This window comes from Drosophila rhopaloa, unplaced genomic scaffold (assembly GCF_018152115.1).
Source record: "Drosophila rhopaloa isolate 14029-0021.01 unplaced genomic scaffold, ASM1815211v1 contig_155, whole genome shotgun sequence".
In the NCBI taxonomy this organism is placed as follows: Eukaryota; Metazoa; Arthropoda; class Insecta; order Diptera; family Drosophilidae; genus Drosophila; species Drosophila rhopaloa.
In genome coordinates, this window is record NW_025335034.1 from 5,716,416 (window position 1) to 5,736,653 (window position 20,238).

Sequence of the window (20,238 nt, forward strand, 5' to 3'; positions counted from 1 at the left end):
CTGTGCGGGCGTCACATTAATAAACAGCCCATGGGACCTGGCGAATCTCTCTGCAAACCAAACAGAAGCCAGAACTCGGAAATGGTTTCTTCTTCCTCTGCCCAGTGTGAGATAAAACTAACAGGAGATATTCTATGTTTGCAGTGTATTAACATGATATAGTCGGCCCCAAGAATCGAGTATATACCAGCTGCTCGGCGCCTTCGTTGGCATCAGTTGCTGGATTGCGATCGGAGCAGATTCATGTGGCGAAATGGATCTTCAACGTGTTCTGGAGAAGTGTGGCAACTTTGGCCCCTATCAAATCCTGTTGCTGGGTCTTTATGGATATACTAATATAGTGTCCTCGCTGCACTATTTCTCGCAGACCCTCATTAGTTTTACTCCATCGCACAGGTAAGCGAAAATATCCCATCCATTATGGTAATGGATATTAATGAAATAAGCTGTTAATTACTCAAGTACTTATTGAATTAATTTTTAAAGGTATTGTTATTTACAATCAGGATTAAAACTATTGAGTAATTGTTAGGCAAATTTGAAAAGAATATTAAATACAGAACAATTCGCATTATATATTTTATGACATTTCTTCTATTCTAGATGTTCTGCACCCGCGGAATACTCGCAGAATTTAACCCTACTGCAGACCTGCAATGTTATTCAGTACGATGCTGACCTGACTTCACATCGAGATTCCAAGTGCACCTCCTGGGATTTCGAAAGGGAAAGCAACTACGAGAGCGTTACCACCGAGGTAAGTTTTCTCAGCCCAAAAGTAGAAAGCGAATTTTGTGACTAAACACTTCCGTTCGAAATATTGGGCACAGCTGAAGTGGGTCTGCGACGATGCCTACAAACTGGCGGTGGGCCAGTCCTTCTTCTTCATCGGATCCGCCCTGGGCAGTATTTTCTTCGGGTATTTGGCCGATCGCATAGGACGTCTGCCTGCCTGCGTTTTGACCACTTTGACAGGAGCCTCCGGGGACTTCTTCACTTCATTCGTGAGCAGTCTGCCTTGGTTCTCCTTCACGCGCTTTATTTCCGGTCTCTCTATGGACACCCAGTATGTCCTCATGTATATTTTGGGTATGTTAACTGATCCTTCACCCAGCAAGAGTATATAATAATGCATTTTCTTTCAGTCTTCGAGTACTTGAGCCCGCAGCACCGTACCTTTGGCCTCAACATCATTTTGGGCGTTTTCTACACTATTGGTCTCATGATCTCGCCTTGGATCGCCATTTGGTTGGGCAACTGGCGCAGTTACCTATGGGCGGCTTCTCTTCCAGCCCTGGGAATGTTGGTTTATCCATTTTGCCTTCACGAAAGCGTGGAGTGGCTGCTGACCAAGGGAAAATTCGACAAGGCAGTCAGCAATCTACGGAGCATCGCCAAGTTCAATGGGCGGAAAGTTGAGGACTCTGTTTTCGATGAGTTCATAAAACACTATCGCGAGAAGTTGAACAGTTCGCAAAAGACATCCTCAGACACCTTTATGGGCATGCTGAGGACGCCAAGACTGAGAAAGTTTACCATTATTCTGTTGATTAAATCGTAAGTTAAAATGAGAAATAAATACATTTTAATTTATTAAATCCTCTCCACTCTTTCCAGAATGATCATCACAATTGCATTCGACATCCTGAGTCGAAACGTCGAGGGTGTGGGCATATCACCCTTCAAGCTCTTCTCCTACTCTGGATTCGTTGTCCTGCCCGGTGGCCTCACCATTATCCTGTTCCAGAATAAAATCGGGCGAAAGGGCATGGCCTGCGCCTCGCTCTTTGTGGGTGCCATCATCACTGCGGCCACAGGATACATGGTGGGCATCCTTGATCCTGCGAACTACTCCGTACTCCTGGGCATCATGGTGTGCTTGGCCAGGTACGGAGCGGTGGTGGCCTACGATGCCGAGGCCCAGTACGCGGCGGAGATCATTCCCACCAGTGTGCGAGGACGAGGGGTGGCCAACATCCATGTGGTGGGCAACGCCTTCGCCTTCTTCAGCTCCTACATAATCTACCTGGGCACATTCTACAAGCCGCTGCCATCTCTTCTGATAAGTTTCCTGCTCATTATCGGCGGTTGTTTGTGCCTGACTCTTCCCGAGACTTTGCACAAGTGAGTTCTTCGTAATAATTTTCTTGATCCCGGAAATATATGTATTTTTTTTATCCAACAGGCAACTCCCACAGACTCTGGAGGAAGGTGAAATTTTTGCCAAGGGCGAGAAATGGTATTTCTTTCCCTGCTTTTCCCACAGAGTTCCATCGAATGAATCCGCATCTCAGCTAGAGTCAGCCAACTAAATTACCATGTAGTTATAATAAATGTACGCAATATATAATAAAAGATAATACAAATGAATACAGAATAATACCAAAACATGTTTACTGGTCTCTTAATTTTAATGGTCGGCTGTAAAAATTACGCTATTAGGGCCATAATTACGCGCTTCGTACCCGATTTCATCATAAACTGATCGCATTTCTAGAATTAAGATCTTTTTAATCCCCGGCTCAGACACCCATTCAGTGCCCACTTACGGACCCTCAATTGGCTTGTTCAAACTTCAGTAGCGCCTGTCTAGGGCGTGTGTTATATGGACCACGCCAAAGGTTCCGGAACTTTTAGTACCCGCCGAGATAGGCGAGATATTATTGCATTTTTGAGAGGCTTCGTTTGGCGCCTGCGAGGGGCAGACCTGTAATCTATACTATATATAATCTATATCTCTAAACGGGAACCCATTAAAGTGTCAGGCGACAAACAATGAAACCGCGTATACGGTTAATCCCTCCTTAAACAGATTCCATTTCAGGCGTGACTTACAGCACGGCAGTGGCTAAATCTGTTATAAATCTAAGGCAAAGTCAACAAGCGGCAACAGCCGAAATTTTTGAGAAAGTCCGTCACTTGACCAAGTTAAATGCCTGATAAGCGGAGAAAGACGCATTTAATCAAATTCATAGTATCAAAGGTATCTAAGAATCAAGGTCATCACCTACTAAGTTCAAAACATAACCTTTTCTAGAGTTTGTTGATGCTGAGTTGTTTTTTCGTAAATTTTTATTTTATGCGAGGCAAGTAAACAGCACCTGTGTAAAGTGGTCGTTCACATTTTCGACAGAATGTTTGCTTGATCTCAGCCTTTTATCATCGGCACACACCCCAAAAGAAGCGGGAAAGATTGCCTAGCCCAATCTCTGTTACTAATTACCCGTCCTAATCAGGGACAACGCCTATATCATTATACTATATAAGGCAGTGGGCGATTCACGCCAAGCGTCAAAATACTCCGCGCACAGGCAGAATGTAGTTGACTCTTCGCCTGAAAGACTCAGCTCGTCCTCACAAAAACAAAGTGTTTCAGTCAGAATCGGGGATTATATCGCCCAAGTGAAGTTCCTTCGAGATCAGAATGGATTTCGATCGCGTGCTTGAGAAGTGTGGGAACTTCGGCCGGTTTCAGTTTGTCTTACTCATTCTCTATGGCTACACAAATATTCTTAGCTCGTTGCACTATTTCTCACAGACTCTCATTACTTTTACACCTGAGCATTGGTAAGTAAATGTGTTGAAGTACGGACAAGTTCACAAATAAATTTTTAATAAAACAAAATGAACTTGCTAGTAGACCAAATGATGTAAATCTCTAAATATATAATTCTGTTATATTTTTAAGAATATAATTTTTTTGTAATGTACCGTGTATTTAAATATAGGAACCCAAATGTTTATCGGTGAATAAAATTATCATCTATTAATGTAAAAGAAATATATTTTTGGAGACAGATATGATTGAGTCGTTAAACAACGTAACAATAAATAACGACCATAACTAAAATAATTAAACAATTTTAAATATTAAAATATATGTAAATATATAAATATATTTAAATATAATCCGGTTTGTCTGATTTTAGGTGTTCCCATGACGACTTGATGGGGCTGAGTGCTGCGGAACTGCGCTCCGTTTATTCCAATGTAACGCACTCCTCCTGCACCCTTCTCTCGGAGGTGGTCAATGGGACCGGCGTGGCCTCGGAAATGGCAACCTGCCAGGACTGGATCTTCGAGCGGGAGAACGGCTACGAGAGCCTGACCACGGAGCTAAAGTGGGTCTGCGACAAGTCGCACCAGCCGGCGGTGGGTCAGTCCTTCTTCTTCCTGGGCTCGGTGGTGGGAACCATTACTTTCGGATCCCTATCAGATCGCATTGGCAGACTGCCCGCTATGCTGATGGCGAGTATATCTGGAGCGACTGGTGACTTCATCACCTCCTTCGTGCACACCCTGCCCTGGTTTGCCTTCTCAAGATTCGTGTCGGGATTATCCACGGATACCATGTACTATCTTATGTACATCTTGGGTAAGTTATTAGTACAGCTATTATAGTTCAAAATGCTTATTAGTTTAATCTCTTTACCAAAGTCTTCGAGTACTTGAGTCCCAAGCGCCGAACCTTCGGCCTCAACATCATCCTGGCTGTATTCTACTGCTTTGGACTGATGACCTCGCCCTGGATAGCCATGTGGATTGGCAACTGGCGCCGCTACCTCTGGCTCGCATCTCTGCCAGCTCTGGGAGTGCTCATCTATCCGCTGCTGATCTGCGAAAGTGCCCAGTGGCTGCTGACCAAGAAGAAGTACGATGAGGCGGTGGCCTGCCTGAAACGAGTGGCCAAGTTCAATGGCCGCCAGGTGGAGGACTCCGTGTTCGACGAGTTCGTAAAGCACTATCGCGAGAAGATGAACGAGGAGAGCAAGTTGAACAAGCAGATGGACACTTTCCTGGGGATGTTTAAGACTCCCAGACTTCGTCGCTTTACCACCACTCTTCTGGTTAAATCGTAAGTCCATTTGTAGGTTTTTATTTAAGAAGGAAAAGGACTAACTAAGCCTTTGGTTTTTCTCAGGGTCATCATCACACTCTCCTACGATGTGATCAACAGGAACATGGAAGGCTTGGGCTCCTCGCCCTTTATGCTGTTCTCACTGACCTCCAGTGTTTATCTACCAGCGGGATTCCTCATTCTTCTGCTGCAGAACAAGATCGGTCGCAAAGGCATGGCCTGTGGAGCCCTGATAGTGGGTGCCATTATTACCGCCGCCACGGGATTCCTAATCGCCGTCCTGGATCCCAAGGAGAATGCCATCCTGCTGGCCTTGATGGTGGGTCTGGGCCGCTTTGGCACCACTGTCTCCTACGATGCGGAGATCCAATATGCGGCTGAGATCATTCCCACCAGTGTGCGGGGTCAGGCGGTGTCCAACATCCATGTGGTGGGACTGGCCTCCAGCTCGCTGGCCTTCTATGTGATATACTTGGCCCAGTACTACAAGCCACTGCCCTCAATCTTCATCAGTATTCTGATGTTCCTGGGCGCTCTTCTGTGCCTAACTCTTCCAGAAACTCTGCACAAGTAAGTTACATGTTTTTATAGTCCTTTGTCAAGTTACTTAATTGCATATTAAATTTAGGAAACTGCCCGAAACCCTGGCCGATGGCGAACGCTTTGCCATGAACGAGAGCTGCCTCTACTTCCCATGCTTCCACAAACGCCGCGAAAGTCTGACCAAGCATGAGGACCTTAAGTCTGAACCCTAGAGAGTTGTGCACCTGAAAACTGAATACTTTTTAGCCTACTGGCCTAGCCACTTAACCTGATGATGGAGCCAACGATAAGTTGACTCCTGTAACCGAATGGTCTGATAGTTATTACTCATGTGAAGGATGCATAGTAATTAAACCAAAACCGTTGTGTAGAACACATTTATCTTACCCTATATATCCAAAACAGAACTGGTATAAATATATGATGTACTTATTTTCTTTCACAATAAATTGATGTATGAAAAACTACAATTGTTCCTTTTGTTTAAATCTTTCCTTCAGAACTAAAGTGATTCCAAAAACACTCGTTAAATGGAGGATTTAACTTGTTTAAATATTATTTCAGTCACATCATTTTAAAAAAAATGTGTACGCCTGTCATTAGAGTCCGAATATATGTTATCAATTAAAAACTTATAATACTTAACATTCCTAAAACTTTTTGAAAATACTACAAGTTTATTGATATAATATATATAATATTTGTCGATTCAAAGAACAAGGCAGTATATAATTATTTGAATATATTTCGATAAAAGCAGCCGCCAGAAAAGAAGTTAACAAGGTTAGAATAAAATTGATTTTGATTTGTATATTTCATATTTTGTTTTCTAACTTTAAATAATTATTATCAGTTTGCTTAATGGTTCTCATTTGCTTAAAGATCAAAATCCAAAATAGAACTTTCAGTTACTGGCCTAAGTAGTTTCGCACTTATGTACACGTGGTTATGAAAAACTCTTACAATAAGTATTCAATTGGTTTCAGTTAAGTGATTTTGTGCCGCTTAAGTGTTAACTATACGTTTCCGTTCTTATACACAATCAACGTTTTGGAAAAAAAGTAATTTTCGATCAAGTTAAATGTACAGCTACGCCCTAGTTCATTACCAGCTAGAGTAGGTATACAAATATATATAAATTTAAAAGGGTACACGCTATACAAATAAGAAAAGGCTTCCGCATACTGAGCACACATTTTGTAGGCATCCTAATGGCCATCGAATCTAGTTGGTCTGTGGCCTGGATCGGGATCTAAGTCTGGATTTGGATCTGGATCAGGAGCCGGGGGGTCTTAAGGTCTAGGCGAAAATTGGTTAGCTAAACTACGAACTACTGAGGGCGGGAAATCGCCCCTCAGTGCTTGGCGTCCTTCAGAGCCTGTTCCTCGCGATCGGCGTCGATCAAGGACGGCTTGCGCTTTCCATTCGAAAAGGACTCCATCTGCATCTGCTTGGCGTCGATCAGCGAGTGCTTGCGCTTGTACTTCTCCATCTCGGAGTCGGATTCCTCGTCATCGTGCTTGTTGTGCAGGCACGGGAAGTCGAACATGCGCTCGCCCTTTCCAAACACCTCGCCCTCCTCGATGGTCGTGGGCAGGCTCCTGCAAGATAAGACAGAATATTAATAAATTAGGCAAAATCGATAGTTAAATTATGTTAATATCATATAAAAATTGCATGTCAATTCGATCTTTCCATGTAACTTCTTCCCAGCCTTGTAGCATTCACTTTACAGAAAAAGGAAAATAAATATTTGTATAATTGAAACTACCCTGCTCGAAAGTCAATGAACGTTTTATTATTCTTATGACGAAATGACTTTATCATCTAATTACCAGAGAGCATTGAACCAAAATGTCAACAAAAACTATGACAAAACAATAAAGTATTCATTTGCCTCAACTCATATGAAAACTTTAACTAAATCTTTTGTATTTTAGATATCGTGAAATTAATGACAAATATCTGCTGATTAGAAAGTATATTTAAGAAAGCAGATTTTACACTAAGCTAATAATCTTGATTAATGATCAAATATGGACATGAAAAATATAATTATAGATTTCACAATCATCAATCAATTCTAATCAATCTTAATTCAATTTGGGAATAGGTTTTAATAATCCATTAAATTACTTTGCTTTTATTCCTACTTAGACAGGCTTGTAAGAAGTATAACTAAGGACCATCTATGTCCATTTTCACTTATTTTTAAGGATATGTAATCTGTAACAAATTATCCTCTATATTTACTAACCTGTTTAGCGTCTCTGGCAGCAGTAGGCATACAAATGAGCCGGCGAAGAACAGGACGCCCAGGATGATCGAGGGCGCCGCCTTGAAGAAGGTGCCCAGCCAGAGGATGTAGGGCGCCAGGAAGGAGGCCGCGAATCCGGCCACATGGACGGCAGCCACTCCCTGACCCCTCACGCAGGTGGGGATTAGCTCGGTGGCGTACTGAGATCCCGACTCGTAGGAGATGGCCACGCCGAAACGGGCGGCAATCGTCAGACAGGCCAGCAAAATGGCATTCTGGCTGTGCTGCTGGTATGCAATTGCGATTCCGGCGGCGGCTGTGAAGAGTCCACCAACCAGCAAGGATCCCGAGGCCATGCCCTTGCGACCAATGCGGTCCTGCAGCAGGACCAGCAGGATACTCGAGGGCAGCACTGCCAAGGCACTCAGGGAGAACATGATGAAGGGGGAGATGCCCATGCCCTCCACGTTTCGGGAGACGGCATCGTAGCACAGGGTGATGACCATGCTGTGGTTAAGAAAAGTAACAAAAATAAGATTATTAACTATTAATCACAATTATAGAAGTACAAACAAATATATATAAATATGACTAACGAAAAAAATAAAATAAATCTAAATAAACTAGATTGAAATCAATCAAAGTAAGAGTTTTTCCAAGACACAACATAACTTTGAATAATTTAATGTTTCTTAAATTCATGTATCTATAATCATTATTGAGTATTTTTCGCCTTAAATAAATAGGTAAACAATTAACAAACTCACCTCTTAAAGAACAAAATGAGAGTGTTCTTGCGCATGCGTGGCGTTTTGAACATGTCCAGCAGCGTGGCCTGTTTCTTGTCATCGCCGCCCTGCATTTCGCGGGTCATCTGGCAGTGGCGTCGGAACTCGTCGAAGTCCGCTTGGGTGACCCGGCAGCCATTGAACTTGGCCACCCGCTTCAGCCTCACGATGGCCCCGTCGATGTCATTCCTCGTGACCAGCCACTGGGCGCTCTCCTGCACCACAAAATAATACAGCACCACCAGCAGGATGGGCAGCGAGGTGCAGGCCAGGTAGATCTGCCAGTGTCCCACCAGGACTGCCAGCCAAGGAGTGAACACCAGGCCCATGCAGTAGAACAGCCCCACTGCCATGTTGAGTCCCAGGGTTCTCATGCTGGGGCGAATATATTCGAGCACTGTTCGGGAGAAACATAATCGTTAAATAAAATCAAGTCATATTACTGATATACCCCCTTTGAAATTAATCAAAACAAGAAAGGAAAGCTAACTTCGGGCGGAGCCGAAGTTGATATACCCTTGCAGAATACTCTGTAAAATATATTCCCCAAATTTATTCATATGATGCATTCTTAATACTCATAAAAAATCCCAACTTCCTAACTTTAAAAACACCAAAGTTATGGCATTTCCAATCGTTCAGTTATATGGCAGCTATCGGATATAGTCGGCCGATCCTTATGAAGTTTGGTAGGTCGGATTGATTGGCCAAAAATAAAACCCATAGAAAATCCCAACTTCCTAACTTTACAAACACCAAAGTTATGGCATTTCCGATTAATCAGTTATATGGCAGCTATAGGATATAGTCGGCCGATCCTTTTAAAATTTGGTACGTCAAATTGATTGGCCAAATGTAAAACCCATAGAAAATCCCAACTTCCTAACTTTACAAACACCAAAGTTGTGGCATTTCCGATCGTTCAGTTATATGGCAGCTATAGGATATAGTCGGCCGATCCTTATAAAATTTGGTACGTCAAATTGATTGGCCAAATGTAAAACCCATAGAAAATCCCAACTTTCTAACTTTAAAAACACCAAAGTTATGGCATTTCCGATCGTTCAGTTATATGGCAGCTATAGGATATAGTCGGCCGATCCCGGCCGTTCCGACTTATATACTGCGTGCAAAGGAAAGAAGGGTGTGTGCAAAGTTTCAATTCGATATCTTTAAAACTGAGAGACTAGTTCGCGTAGAAACAGACAGACGGACAGACAGACGGACAGACAGACGGACAGACGGACAGACGGACAGACGGACAGACGGACAGACGGACATGGCTATATCAACTCAGGAGGTGATCCTGATCAAGAATATATATACTTTATAGGGTCGGAGATGTCTCCTTCACTGCGTTGCACACTTTTGACCAAAATTATAATACCCTCTGCAAGGGTATAAATATACTTTTACATCTATGATAAATACATTTTGATTGTTATTTTTTAAATCATATTAAAGTTTCAATCAATATTTTATAAATACGCGTTAATAATTAAATAATTCTACCAAATTCGTTTTTATCCAATATAGCAAATCAACCATTGTGCACGATCAATTCGCGTTTCCTTTCACGCTAGGCTAATATGCTAATTTCAAAGGCAAATAATAGCAACTTCTTTAAAACATTTAATTAAAAGGTACTTGTTAAATATTACTTTAAAATAAAAAACGGCAAATCAAGCAATATTACTGATAAAAACCACCTAAAATTAATCACTGATTTTTTCATAGATACAAAACTAACTTTATTTTGGCTTTAATTATTTTTAAAAAATGTTACCAATATTAATTTTCGAAATTCGTTTAGTTATACCAACCATTTTGCACGATCAATTTGCATATGCTTTCATCAGTTTTTACTAGATTCATTTGCTAATTTCGAGACCAAACAGTAACTTTTTTTTAACATTTGAAGAAAAGGCACTTGTTAAATATTACTTAAAAATAAATAGTTGCAAATAGCGAGCTGACCTAATAATCACAAACATTTCATTTACCCTTGTGCTGGTTTACTTACCTATAATGTACATTAAGTAGAAGTTTGTGTCGGCTGCCAGGCCGGAAATGAAACGGCAGAGTGTGAAAGTGGCCACGCTCTTGGTGAATATGGTGGAGAAATCCCCGGCAAAGCCGCAGAAATTGGACAAGATTAGGGCGGGAACACGGCCAATCTTATCGGAGAGCAGGCCGTAGAAAAGAGTGCCCACCACGGAGCCAATGAAGAACAGGGACTGGCCAATGCGTGCCTTGTACGCCGAGTCGCAGACCCAGTTCAGCTAAATCAAGTTTAATTAACGACAATTAGAACCGTATAATCCCAGCTTTGGAGATTCAAAACCAGACTTACCTCTGTGTTCATGCTCCTGTAGCCAAAATCATAATTGTAGATCCACTTCTCGCACGGTTTGCTGCTGACGGTGACATTGTGTCCATTGATGTCCTCCAATCGAGTGCATGAGGGTTTCTCGAACTGAGCATAGATCTCTCCGATCTCCTTGTAGGTCATATTCACTAGCTTATCATGATAACACCAATGATCTGGCACAAAGCTAATGACTGTTTGTGTAAAGTAATGCTGCAAGTGAATCAAACACAACTATATAACCTTATCTAGAGGTATAACATTTAGTTACTCACCATCGATACGATGATATTAATAAACCCAAAGAGGGCGAGTATCATGAACTGGTAGCGGTTGAAGTCGCCACATTTGGCCAGAATCTGATCGAAATCCATATTGAAATGAGTTTAATTGAAGCTAAGTGAGTTGAGTTCTTTTTGGGTATTGTGTTTGTACTATAGATGGTTGTGACTTGTTACTTCAAACGCTGATTCTTTTGGGGGAAAGGAGACAAGCCCAACTGCCAGCGGAGTTCACATATGTTGTATCACAATTTATTGTTAGTTGTCACATTTGTTGCTTTGGCTTTGTCTGAAATGAAGAGCGTTTTTAGGTCATTAAAATGGGTCAATGGACGTTTCAGAGGTAGATACACACTCTGCATCTAGATAAGATTATTATGTTTTTGACCATATATTATATAAATAAACCAACAACAAAGGAATTAAATAAACATTTTCACAAACAATTATATATACAAACAAGAAAGGAAAGCTAACTTCGGGCGGAGCCGAAGTTGATATACCCTTGCAGAATACTCTTGATATTATATTCTCCAAAATTATTCAAATGATGCATTCTTAATACTTATAAAATATCCCAACTTCCTAACTTTAAGAACACCAAAGTTATGGCATTTCCGATCGTTCAGTTATATGGCAGCTTTAGGATATAGTCGGCCGATCCTTATGAAATTTGATAGGTCGGATTGATTGGCCAAAAATAAAAGCCATTGAAAATCCCAACTTCCTAACTTAACAAACACCAAAGTTACGGCATATCCGATCAATCAGTTATATGGCAGCTATAGGATATAGTCGGCCGATCCTTATGAAATTTGGTAGGTCGGATTGATTGGCCAAATATAAAACCCATAGGAAATTCCAGCTTCCTAACTTTACAAACACCAAAGTTATGGCATATCCGATCAATCAGTTATATGGCAGCTATAGGATATAGTCGGCCGATCCTTATGAAATTTGGTAGGTCGGACTAATTGGCCAAATATAAAAGCCATAGAAAATCCCAGCTTCCTAACTTTACAAACACCAAAGTTATGGCATATCCGATCAATCAGTTATATGGCAGCTATAGGATATAGTCGGCCGATCCCGGCCGTTCTGACATATATACTGCGTGCAAAGGAAAGAAGGGTGTGTGCAAAGTTTGAACTCGATAGCTTAAAAACTGAGAGACTAGTTCGCGTAGAAACAGACAGACGGACAGACAGACGGACAGACAGACGGACAGACAGACGGACAGACGGACAGACGGACAGACGGACATGGCTATATCAACTCAGGAGGTGATCCTGATCAAGAATATATATACTTTATAGGGTCGGAGATGTCTCCTTCACTGCGTTGCACACTTTTGACCAAAATTATAATACCCTCTGCAAGGGTATAAAAAACACTACATTTGAATGGCAGATAAACCATTTCTTTGGCCAGTTTAAAATTTGTTTTCGAAAAAATATGAACAATATTTTTAAGAAGAAATTATATTGTTTATTGTCTACAATTGAGTGGGTCAAGTTTTTGAGGAGGTAAATAAATAAACATAAATTTAATTCTTTTAAATATTTACTATAAAATTTCAAATGTACTTATTAATAATAATCATGACTCTAAATACTCGCTTAAAAGCTACATTGTGAAAAACGTGGATGACGAAAGTTCCCAGAAGAACATTTAAAATTCTTATCAATTTCAGACTTTTTATGGCTCTAATTTTTATACCCTTGCAGAGGGTATTATAATTTTGGTCAAAAGTGTGCAACGCAGTGAAGGAGGCATCTCCGACCCTATAAAGTATATATATTCTTGATCAGGATCACCTCCTGAGTTGATATAGCCATGTCCGTCTGTCCGTCTGTCCGTCTGTCCGTCCGTCCGTCTGTCCGTCTGTCCGTCTGTCTGTCCGTCTGTCTGTTTCTACGCGAACTAGTCTCTCAGTTTTAAAGCTATCGAATTGAAACTTTGCACACACCCTTCTTTCCTTTGTACGCAGTATATAAGTCGGAACGGCCGGGATCGGACGACTATATCCTATAGCTGTCATATAACTGAACGATCGGAAATGCCATAACTTTGGTGTTTGTAAAGTTAGGAAGTTGAGATTTTCTATAGGTTTTATTTTTGGCCAATCAATCTGACCTACCGAATTTCATGAGAATCGGCCGACTATATCTTATAGCTGCCATATAACTGAACGATCGGAAATGCCATAACTTTGGTGTTTGTTAAGTTAGGAAGTTGGAATTTTCTATGGGTTTTATTTTTAGCCAATCAATCCGACCTATCAAATTTCATAAAGATCGGCCGACTATATCCTATAGCTGCCATATAACTGAACGATTGGAAATGCCATAACTTTGGTGTTTTTAAAGTTAGGAAGTTGGGATTTTTGATGAGTAGTAAGAATGCATCATATGAATAATTTTGGAGAATATAATTTACAGAGTATTCTGCAAGGGTATATCAACTTCGGCTCCGCCCGAAGTTAGCTTTCCTTTCTTGTTTTATTATTGAACTTGTTGTGTCTAGCCACGTTCTGTCATCAATTCCCTGCTAATTCGCTTAAAATAATTGTAATAAGCAAATAAATAGATTCGTTTAGCACGTTGGGCGGGTATTTAGCGCGAAAATCAATTAGAAAACAACATTTCCACTCGGAGCTAACCATATTAAACATGATTCGCCAACCCAGATAAGCTGTAGACTACCGTAGGCTAATTCGGAGACCGAAGATAACTGCGATCAGACTTTGACCAAACATCGTTCGGCGTGTTGAACGAGCTGAAATTAAGGTCGCCAAAGCGGGCTGCACAGCCAGTTACATGGGCTTATCACTGGCAAAATATTTATATAGGCGTTCGTTTAGATAAAACCCCGAAAAAATGTTAGAGGGAGGTCTGACTAATACCAGGGCCATTATTCCACTCGGAGACTGTTGTCAAGTACGAGAATCGACTTTCAATAGGGGTCCGAGCACGTGCAGTTGACGATATAGGCTAGACCTCGAATCGCTCGGCTGGATTTCTCTGAATAGTTTTTGCTCTCACTTTAATGGAGTGCCACACTCGACTTTAGCGTGCCTGCTCTGAGTAATAATAATTCACATCTTGGCGAAATAAGTGAATATTTTTTGGAGCGCTTCATGCATATTTCGGCTGATTGCAACTGGTTTTTACTTTGATTTTCCACTTCAAGAACCACTTTTTGTAAGTTTTTTTTGGGTAAAACGGATCCAAGGTCCCTTCTGATTACACATTTTTCACAAAATCTGACGAGTGTTGAAACATTCGAAGGCTGGGCCAAATTGCTTTACAAGTAATCACATTTAAGTATGTTATTTAGTTCACTTGTAGAATTCAATTATTAAATCATACATTTTATTTACCTCTTGTGCTAATCGTTGTGGAAAATGAAAATTCAGACCACAAATTTGTTTACGAACCAACCGACAAAGCAAATCAGTCGAAACAAAAGTATAAATTTAAACAATTCTTGCAGCGTAGAAACAAGAGTTTTTCTGCGACGCACCGCAAACAAAATTTCCCGACAGCAATTAGTATAGGGATATAAGTATGTTATTGTTTATGTCTTTCCAAATATTTTCTGTATTTCAAAGTTCAATGGCTCTGTCACAGAACGCACACGCCGCGGCCAATAAAAAATGGGAATGTTTTCACAGACCGATTTAGAAGCGGAGTTGAATGTTTGTCTGTTTCGGTAATCACGAAAATTAATGCGCACGCTTGACTTGATTTAAATAAATGTTTGTAAAATATTTTTTGTCTTTGTTAGTGCGCTTGGCGGAACCGTTTAGGCCCGTTTGGGACGAGCTGGCTGGCCAGAGCGATGGGTGCGATGTGTTTCCGCCGAACGCTCCTCACAAACTGAGCTGCCAAATGCCGACGATTGTTTATTAAAAACGCCAAACAGCTGTTCGCGAAGCGACGTCGTCGGCGGCAGCAAATCAAATTCAACAGGCGCGACGGTGGGGGGTTGAGGGTGCTACAACCAGAAACAGGTCATAATTAAATTCAAAACCTGTGAAAAACAAATAAATAGCCAGGCCAAGCTCGAGATTTGTGATTTTCGGTCTTTTACGAGCGACCACACGGCGTATACTTGATTGGATTCGATACGATTTCATTTGATTTACATCCCCATACTCCACCCTTGTGATCGGATTATAGCGCATGCAAAGGAAATTGCCTTGCTAATTCTGAAGACAAACTCCCCCTCCGTAAATTTTGATTTACTTGCCCTATAAATAAATGTTCCCTATTGGTTTCGTAGAGAATAGATAGCAGTAGTCGCGTTGAGCAACTTCAGTGCTCATAATATATAGAGGGGAAATTCTTGGCTGATTCACTTCATTACGATTATTCTGCTAATTATTCATCACAATCATAGCATGGCTGCGATTTTGTAATATGTATTGATTGTACGTTTTTTTTGGGTCGCTTTCTTTCTGCTGCGCCCGTTTTATTTTTGTTGTTTTGAGGTTTTAAGCGGAGTCATAACCGCAAAGATACTGTCCTGTTGTCGTTTTTTAAACTTTTATGAGGGACATATATTTAGAATACATATTTTAACAAAGATTAAAATTTAAAATGCAGGAAAACAAGGTCAAAAAGAATGAAAACAATGCTTGCACAATTGAAGTGACAAGATATGATAGCAAAAGAACACTTGAACTTTGCTCCTACAACTCACTAAAAAAGATTTAACCAATTAGTAGAAAGCATAATGTAATTAATCAACATTTTTCTGCAATTAGTAGACGACAATTTATTACACACTTGAGGCGCATTGGAAGCCTAAGTACATTGAGCCGTAAGCCATAAATAAATATCAATTTGTTGGCAACACTAATCAGAAATCAAAGCTCATGGCTAATGCTCTAATGCAATTAAAACCCAATCAAGTGGGTAAGGCGAGTATAAGGCATACAGCCCACCAGCCGCCGATTAGATAATGACCAATTTCAGACGTTGTAGCACTCAAGTAGCCGACTTCCATGTGCTAACAAGTTAGTTGCCATAAAATCGAGGTGCGTAGCCAAAAAAGTCAATGCCATAACGCAAAATACGAGCTCGATCTTATCGCACTTTCCCCCTACTCAAAAAAAAGGCGAACACGTGCTGGCCGCTCTCGCGATCTTGGCCAACTGTACTTGCCAGATGGATGATCTTTCACAAGAGTCGGAAAATATACATGACTCTTGCCAATATTTGCATTTTCATTGCGCTTTTCTTTGTGTGGCGGCTGTCAACAAAGGAACAAAGAAAGTACAGGGCTCCATTGGCCCTTTTCAAAGCACTCAAACTCTCGTTTCAATTTCATAGATACTCTTAGTCATCGCGCATACGCCCTGTTATCCGGAGTTCACTCGGGGATTTTCACTGAATTAAATGACTAAGCTGCATTTATATGCTACTCGGCAAATCCTCTTACACACTCCGTCTAACTTTAGCACCTACTTGAAAAACAAATAATAAAAAGGCGTAAAAAAGCGAATATCAAATCAAAGGCGCTAACACATCAGGGGCGAGAATTACGACCATCCTCTTCGGGACTGTATTAATTGGTTAGGCTAATATTAACAGCACCTAGATTATGCTTATGCAAAGGTGTTAGCCTAAAAGGAATTTAACTTAGGGTTTGTTTGCCTTTAAATGTTTTTGTAGTCACTTCATAACAAAGCAAACAAAGGAGAATTTGGTGCCTGGCATCTTAGCTTGTTTAAAAAATATATTCTGATCGCTTTCTTTACAAATTTCTACAGTTGTATATTCGACTCAATTCTGTATTAAAGAGTAATTTTATTATTGTTATTTATATATAGCATATCTATAACTTTAACACTTTCACACAACAATCATAAAGTTGGAGCACTATCTTTGTATATGTGTATATGGATATTTAAAGCGAAAAGGTAAACATTTTTATACCCTTGCAGAGGGTATTATAATTTTGGTCAAAAGTGTGCAACGCAGTGAAGGAGACATCTCCGACCCTATAAAGTATATATATTCTTGATCAGGATCACCTCCTGAGTTGATATAGCCATGTCCGTCTGTCCGTCTGTCCGTCTGTCCGTCTGTCTGTCCGTCTGTCTGTCCGTCTGTCTGTCTGTTTCTACGCGAACTAGTCTCTCAGTTTTTAAGCTATCGAGTTCAAACTTTGCACACACCCTTCTTTCCTTTGCACGCAGTATATATGTCAGAACGGCCGGGATCGGCCGACTATATCCTATAGCTGCCATATAACTGATTGATCGGAAATGCCATAATTTTGGTGTTTGTAAAGTTAGGAAGCTGGGATTTTCTATGGCTTTTATATTTGGCCAATTAGTCCGACCTACCAAATTTCATAAGGATCGGCCGACTATATCCTATAGCTGCCATATAACTGATTGATCGGATATGCCATAACTTTGGTGTTTGTAAAGTTAGGAAGCTGGAATTTCCTATGGGTTTTATATTTGGCCAATCAATCCGACCTACCAAATTTCATAAGGATCGGCCGACTATATCCTATAGCTGCCATATAACTGATTGATCGGATATGCCATAACTTTGGTGTTTGTAAAGTTAGGAAGCTGGGATTTTCTATGGCTTTTATATTTGGCCAATTAGTCCGACCTACCAAATTTCATAAGGATCGGCCGACTATATCCTATAGCTGCCATATAACTGATTGATCGGATATGCCATAACTTTGGTGTTTGTAAAGTTAGGAAGCTGGAATTTCCTATGGGTTTTATATTTGGCCAATCAATCCGACCTACCAAATTTCATAAGGATCGGCCGACTATATCCTATAGCTGCCATATAACTGATTGATCGGATATGCCATAACTTTGGTGTTTGTTAAGTTAGGAAGTTGGGATTTTCAATGGCTTTTATTTTTGGCCAATCAATCCGACCTATCAAATTTCATAAGGATCGGCCGACTATATCCTAAAGCTGCCATATAACTGAACGATCGGAAATGCCATAACTTTGGTGTTCTTAAAGTTAGGAAGTTGGGATATTTTATAAGTATTAAGAATGCATCATTTGAATAATTTTGGAGAATATAATATCAAGAGTATTCTGCAAGGGTATATCAACTTCGGCTCCGCCCGAAGTTAGCTTTCCTTTCTTGTTGGTTTTGAAGTAGTTATCCATCCATCCACTAAGCAAACTATTTTAGTTTCTATTAACTTACTGTATCGAGCGTTCACTGATTTTTAGGATCATGTGTGAAAATAAAAATCTAAAATTTCATCAAACCATTTCTGTATATATTTGCAATTTTCACTATTTATTTCCTTTAGTTTTGGTCCTTGGACCGTTCGAATTTGGTGGTTTTATTTTAGTGATTTTTTTTAGCACGTAAAACTTTAAATTCCCTCGAGCTATAAACTGTTATTGCGTCTGTTTTTTTCACATACACTTGCGAAATGTTTCGAAAACGGATTTTATAATAAAAGCCATCAGGGATTTAACTTACTAATTAGTCAATTTGTTATGAATTTTACATTTCGAGACGTGCCGATCTTATACTTCTTCTGCTGATCCTGGAGAAAACAGCAACAACAGTGGGGAGCGACTTTTCCTCTCACTCTCTCCCTCACTCAGCGATCAGCTGTTGGCCTCTCACTCGGTATCTTCTGCTGCTTCTCGCGTGGCAATTGGATTCGCTTTGACTTCAAGTTTACCGAATGTTGTCGGTTTTAAATGCTTTCGCGTGCCAGCAAAGTTCCGCTGCCAGCTGTAAGCTGCAACTGAAATGGGTAGCATATTCTTGGTTGTACCCCTCTCTTTCTACCACGCTATTGCCCTCTCTTCCCATTCAAATAAAGAATGCACTTCATCCCTTTCACTCGCATACTCTTCACACAGAAAGAAACATGGGGATCGATTGTGTGATCTTGCAAGTAACAACACTTATCTCTTTAAATTTTAAATTGAAATAATTTTTGTATAATGATTTCTAAACATTTCTTAACATGGTTCGACAGTTTCCAATTTTTTTTATTGGGTTTATTATGTTGAGAAGTTGAGAACCAAACGCCTTTTCGCTGTGCTCCCATTCCAGTTTATCTACTTTAGTTTGAAAACCCTATCCTCGATATATCGAATTTCTCTTCTATGAACCTTCAATTGATTCGGATGTTTGCTTTTGTTTGTCGCTGATTAAGCTTTTATGACACAATTTTCTTTTGTTTGCCGGGCAAACGGGCATTATTATTCCATGAATATCGACATAAATAGATACACAAAACTGTTGGCATCAATTAGAGCGCTTGGAGATACAAGTGCCAGTGACAAACGTTTCCATAACGAAGTGTTTAATGGGTTAACAATTAGGGGAAGATTGCCAGATGGGATTTACTTGAATGCGGGACGATAAATGTGAAAAAAACTACATAAAGTAGGGGAGCGTCTCTTTGTATGGTATCTTTATATTCCAGAACTACGTCGCAAAATCGGATTAAAGTTAAAGTAAACTAGACGGGTCTGAGTAATGCGACCGACATTTGAACTACTTGGCTGAAGGCCAAATAGAATATAACTTTTGTTACACCCGCAAACCGGAACATTTTGCCCGAAAGTTCCAAAAGCGTGTCCATCACAAAAAGGGGTAAGAGAAAAGCCCCGCAGATCCGAGTGATAAGAGGACTTGCCTTCGCGAGCGGGTTCTCCCCGCTGATAAAGCTTACTCTCTCCACGTTCGACTCATTTTTTGAGTCGTCGAGTTGGCCATCCGATCCGGACTAGTTTGTGTCAGTTGTAACCAATTATGAGCACGGGCTCAGCTCGAGCACTTTTTCGCTTTTATTCACATTCGCGACTCGTACAATCAGCCGTGGGGCAATGCGGCGTATGCTTGACAAATGGCGTCAGCAGAATTTATACATAAAATAACGAAATGCCATTTCCACAACGCCGAAGGCCCTTCCAGCAAAGCATAAAAGCCCACTTCACCAACCAGCAACAAGTGTCGTTAATTCAGCCTACCATAAATGCCCAAATATTTTTTTTCAGCTCTCAATATATCTCCAGCTCACACAGTTTTATAGTTGGAAGATAAAGCTCAAGTGATACCCAACATTCTTTGCAAACATCATGAAATGCTATACTTAGAACGTGCTGGCAGGG

At 40.6% G+C, this 20,238-nt stretch overlaps 3 protein-coding genes across 5 annotated transcripts in view; 2 read left to right on the forward strand and 1 right to left on the reverse strand.

The window, feature by feature from the left end:
- The first annotated feature begins 230 nt into the window (after positions 1–230).
- Positions 231–2,354, forward strand: LOC108037901 (organic cation transporter protein-like). The gene is made up of 6 exons (XM_044457019.1): positions 231–396; positions 604–757; positions 831–1,089; positions 1,146–1,557; positions 1,618–2,124; positions 2,186–2,354. The coding sequence occupies exons 1-6, from the start codon at positions 254–256 to the stop codon at positions 2,310–2,312; spliced, it is 1,602 nt and encodes a 533-aa protein (XP_044312954.1). The 5' UTR covers positions 231–253; the 3' UTR covers positions 2,313–2,354.
- A 958-nt stretch (positions 2,355–3,312) lies between these two features.
- On the forward strand, positions 3,313–5,871 carry LOC108041428 (organic cation transporter-like protein). Its single transcript, XM_017119355.2, has 5 exons — positions 3,313–3,567; positions 3,930–4,375; positions 4,438–4,855; positions 4,922–5,428; positions 5,487–5,871. Exons 1-5 carry the CDS (start codon positions 3,425–3,427, stop codon positions 5,611–5,613), a joined length of 1,641 nt encoding a protein of 546 aa, XP_016974844.1. The 5' UTR covers positions 3,313–3,424; the 3' UTR covers positions 5,614–5,871.
- Positions 5,872–6,191: 320 nt separating this feature from the next.
- The window catches only part of LOC108041427 (organic cation transporter protein), a 29,016-nt gene continuing 14,969 nt past the window's right edge, over positions 6,192–20,238 (reverse strand). The window contains exons 1-7 of one of the 3 annotated variants that reach the window (XM_044457419.1): positions 18,587–18,791; positions 11,090–11,384; positions 10,800–11,027; positions 10,470–10,728; positions 8,426–8,843; positions 7,659–8,165; positions 6,192–7,002 (exon numbers count right to left, since the gene is read on the reverse strand). In XM_044457419.1, coding sequence (XP_044313354.1) covers positions 6,756–7,002; positions 7,659–8,165; positions 8,426–8,843; positions 10,470–10,728; positions 10,800–11,027; positions 11,090–11,188 — 1,758 coding nt within the window. In that variant the 5' untranslated portion in view covers positions 11,189–11,384; positions 18,587–18,791 and the 3' untranslated portion in view covers positions 6,192–6,755. Of the gene's footprint in view, positions 7,003–7,658; positions 8,166–8,425; positions 8,844–10,469; positions 10,729–10,799; positions 11,028–11,089; positions 11,385–14,477; positions 14,994–18,586; positions 18,792–20,238 lie in introns of those variants that run through there. The other 2 variants (XM_017119354.2, XM_044457418.1) reach the window with 2 other exon arrangements.

Coding starts and splice junctions, on each gene's coding strand:
- LOC108037901 (XM_044457019.1), top strand. CDS start 254: ATGGATCTTCAACGTGTTCTGGAGAAGTGTGGCAACTTTGGCCCCTAT. Junction 1,090..1,145: donor TGTCCTCATGTATATTTTGG/GTATGTTAACTG, acceptor ATTTTCTTTCAG/TCTTCGAGTACTTGAGCCCG. Junction 1,558..1,617: donor ATTATTCTGTTGATTAAATC/GTAAGTTAAAAT, acceptor CACTCTTTCCAG/AATGATCATCACAATTGCAT.
- LOC108041428 (XM_017119355.2), top strand. CDS start 3,425: ATGGATTTCGATCGCGTGCTTGAGAAGTGTGGGAACTTCGGCCGGTTT. Junction 4,376..4,437: donor CTATCTTATGTACATCTTGG/GTAAGTTATTAG, acceptor TCTTTACCAAAG/TCTTCGAGTACTTGAGTCCC. Junction 4,856..4,921: donor ACCACTCTTCTGGTTAAATC/GTAAGTCCATTT, acceptor GGTTTTTCTCAG/GGTCATCATCACACTCTCCT.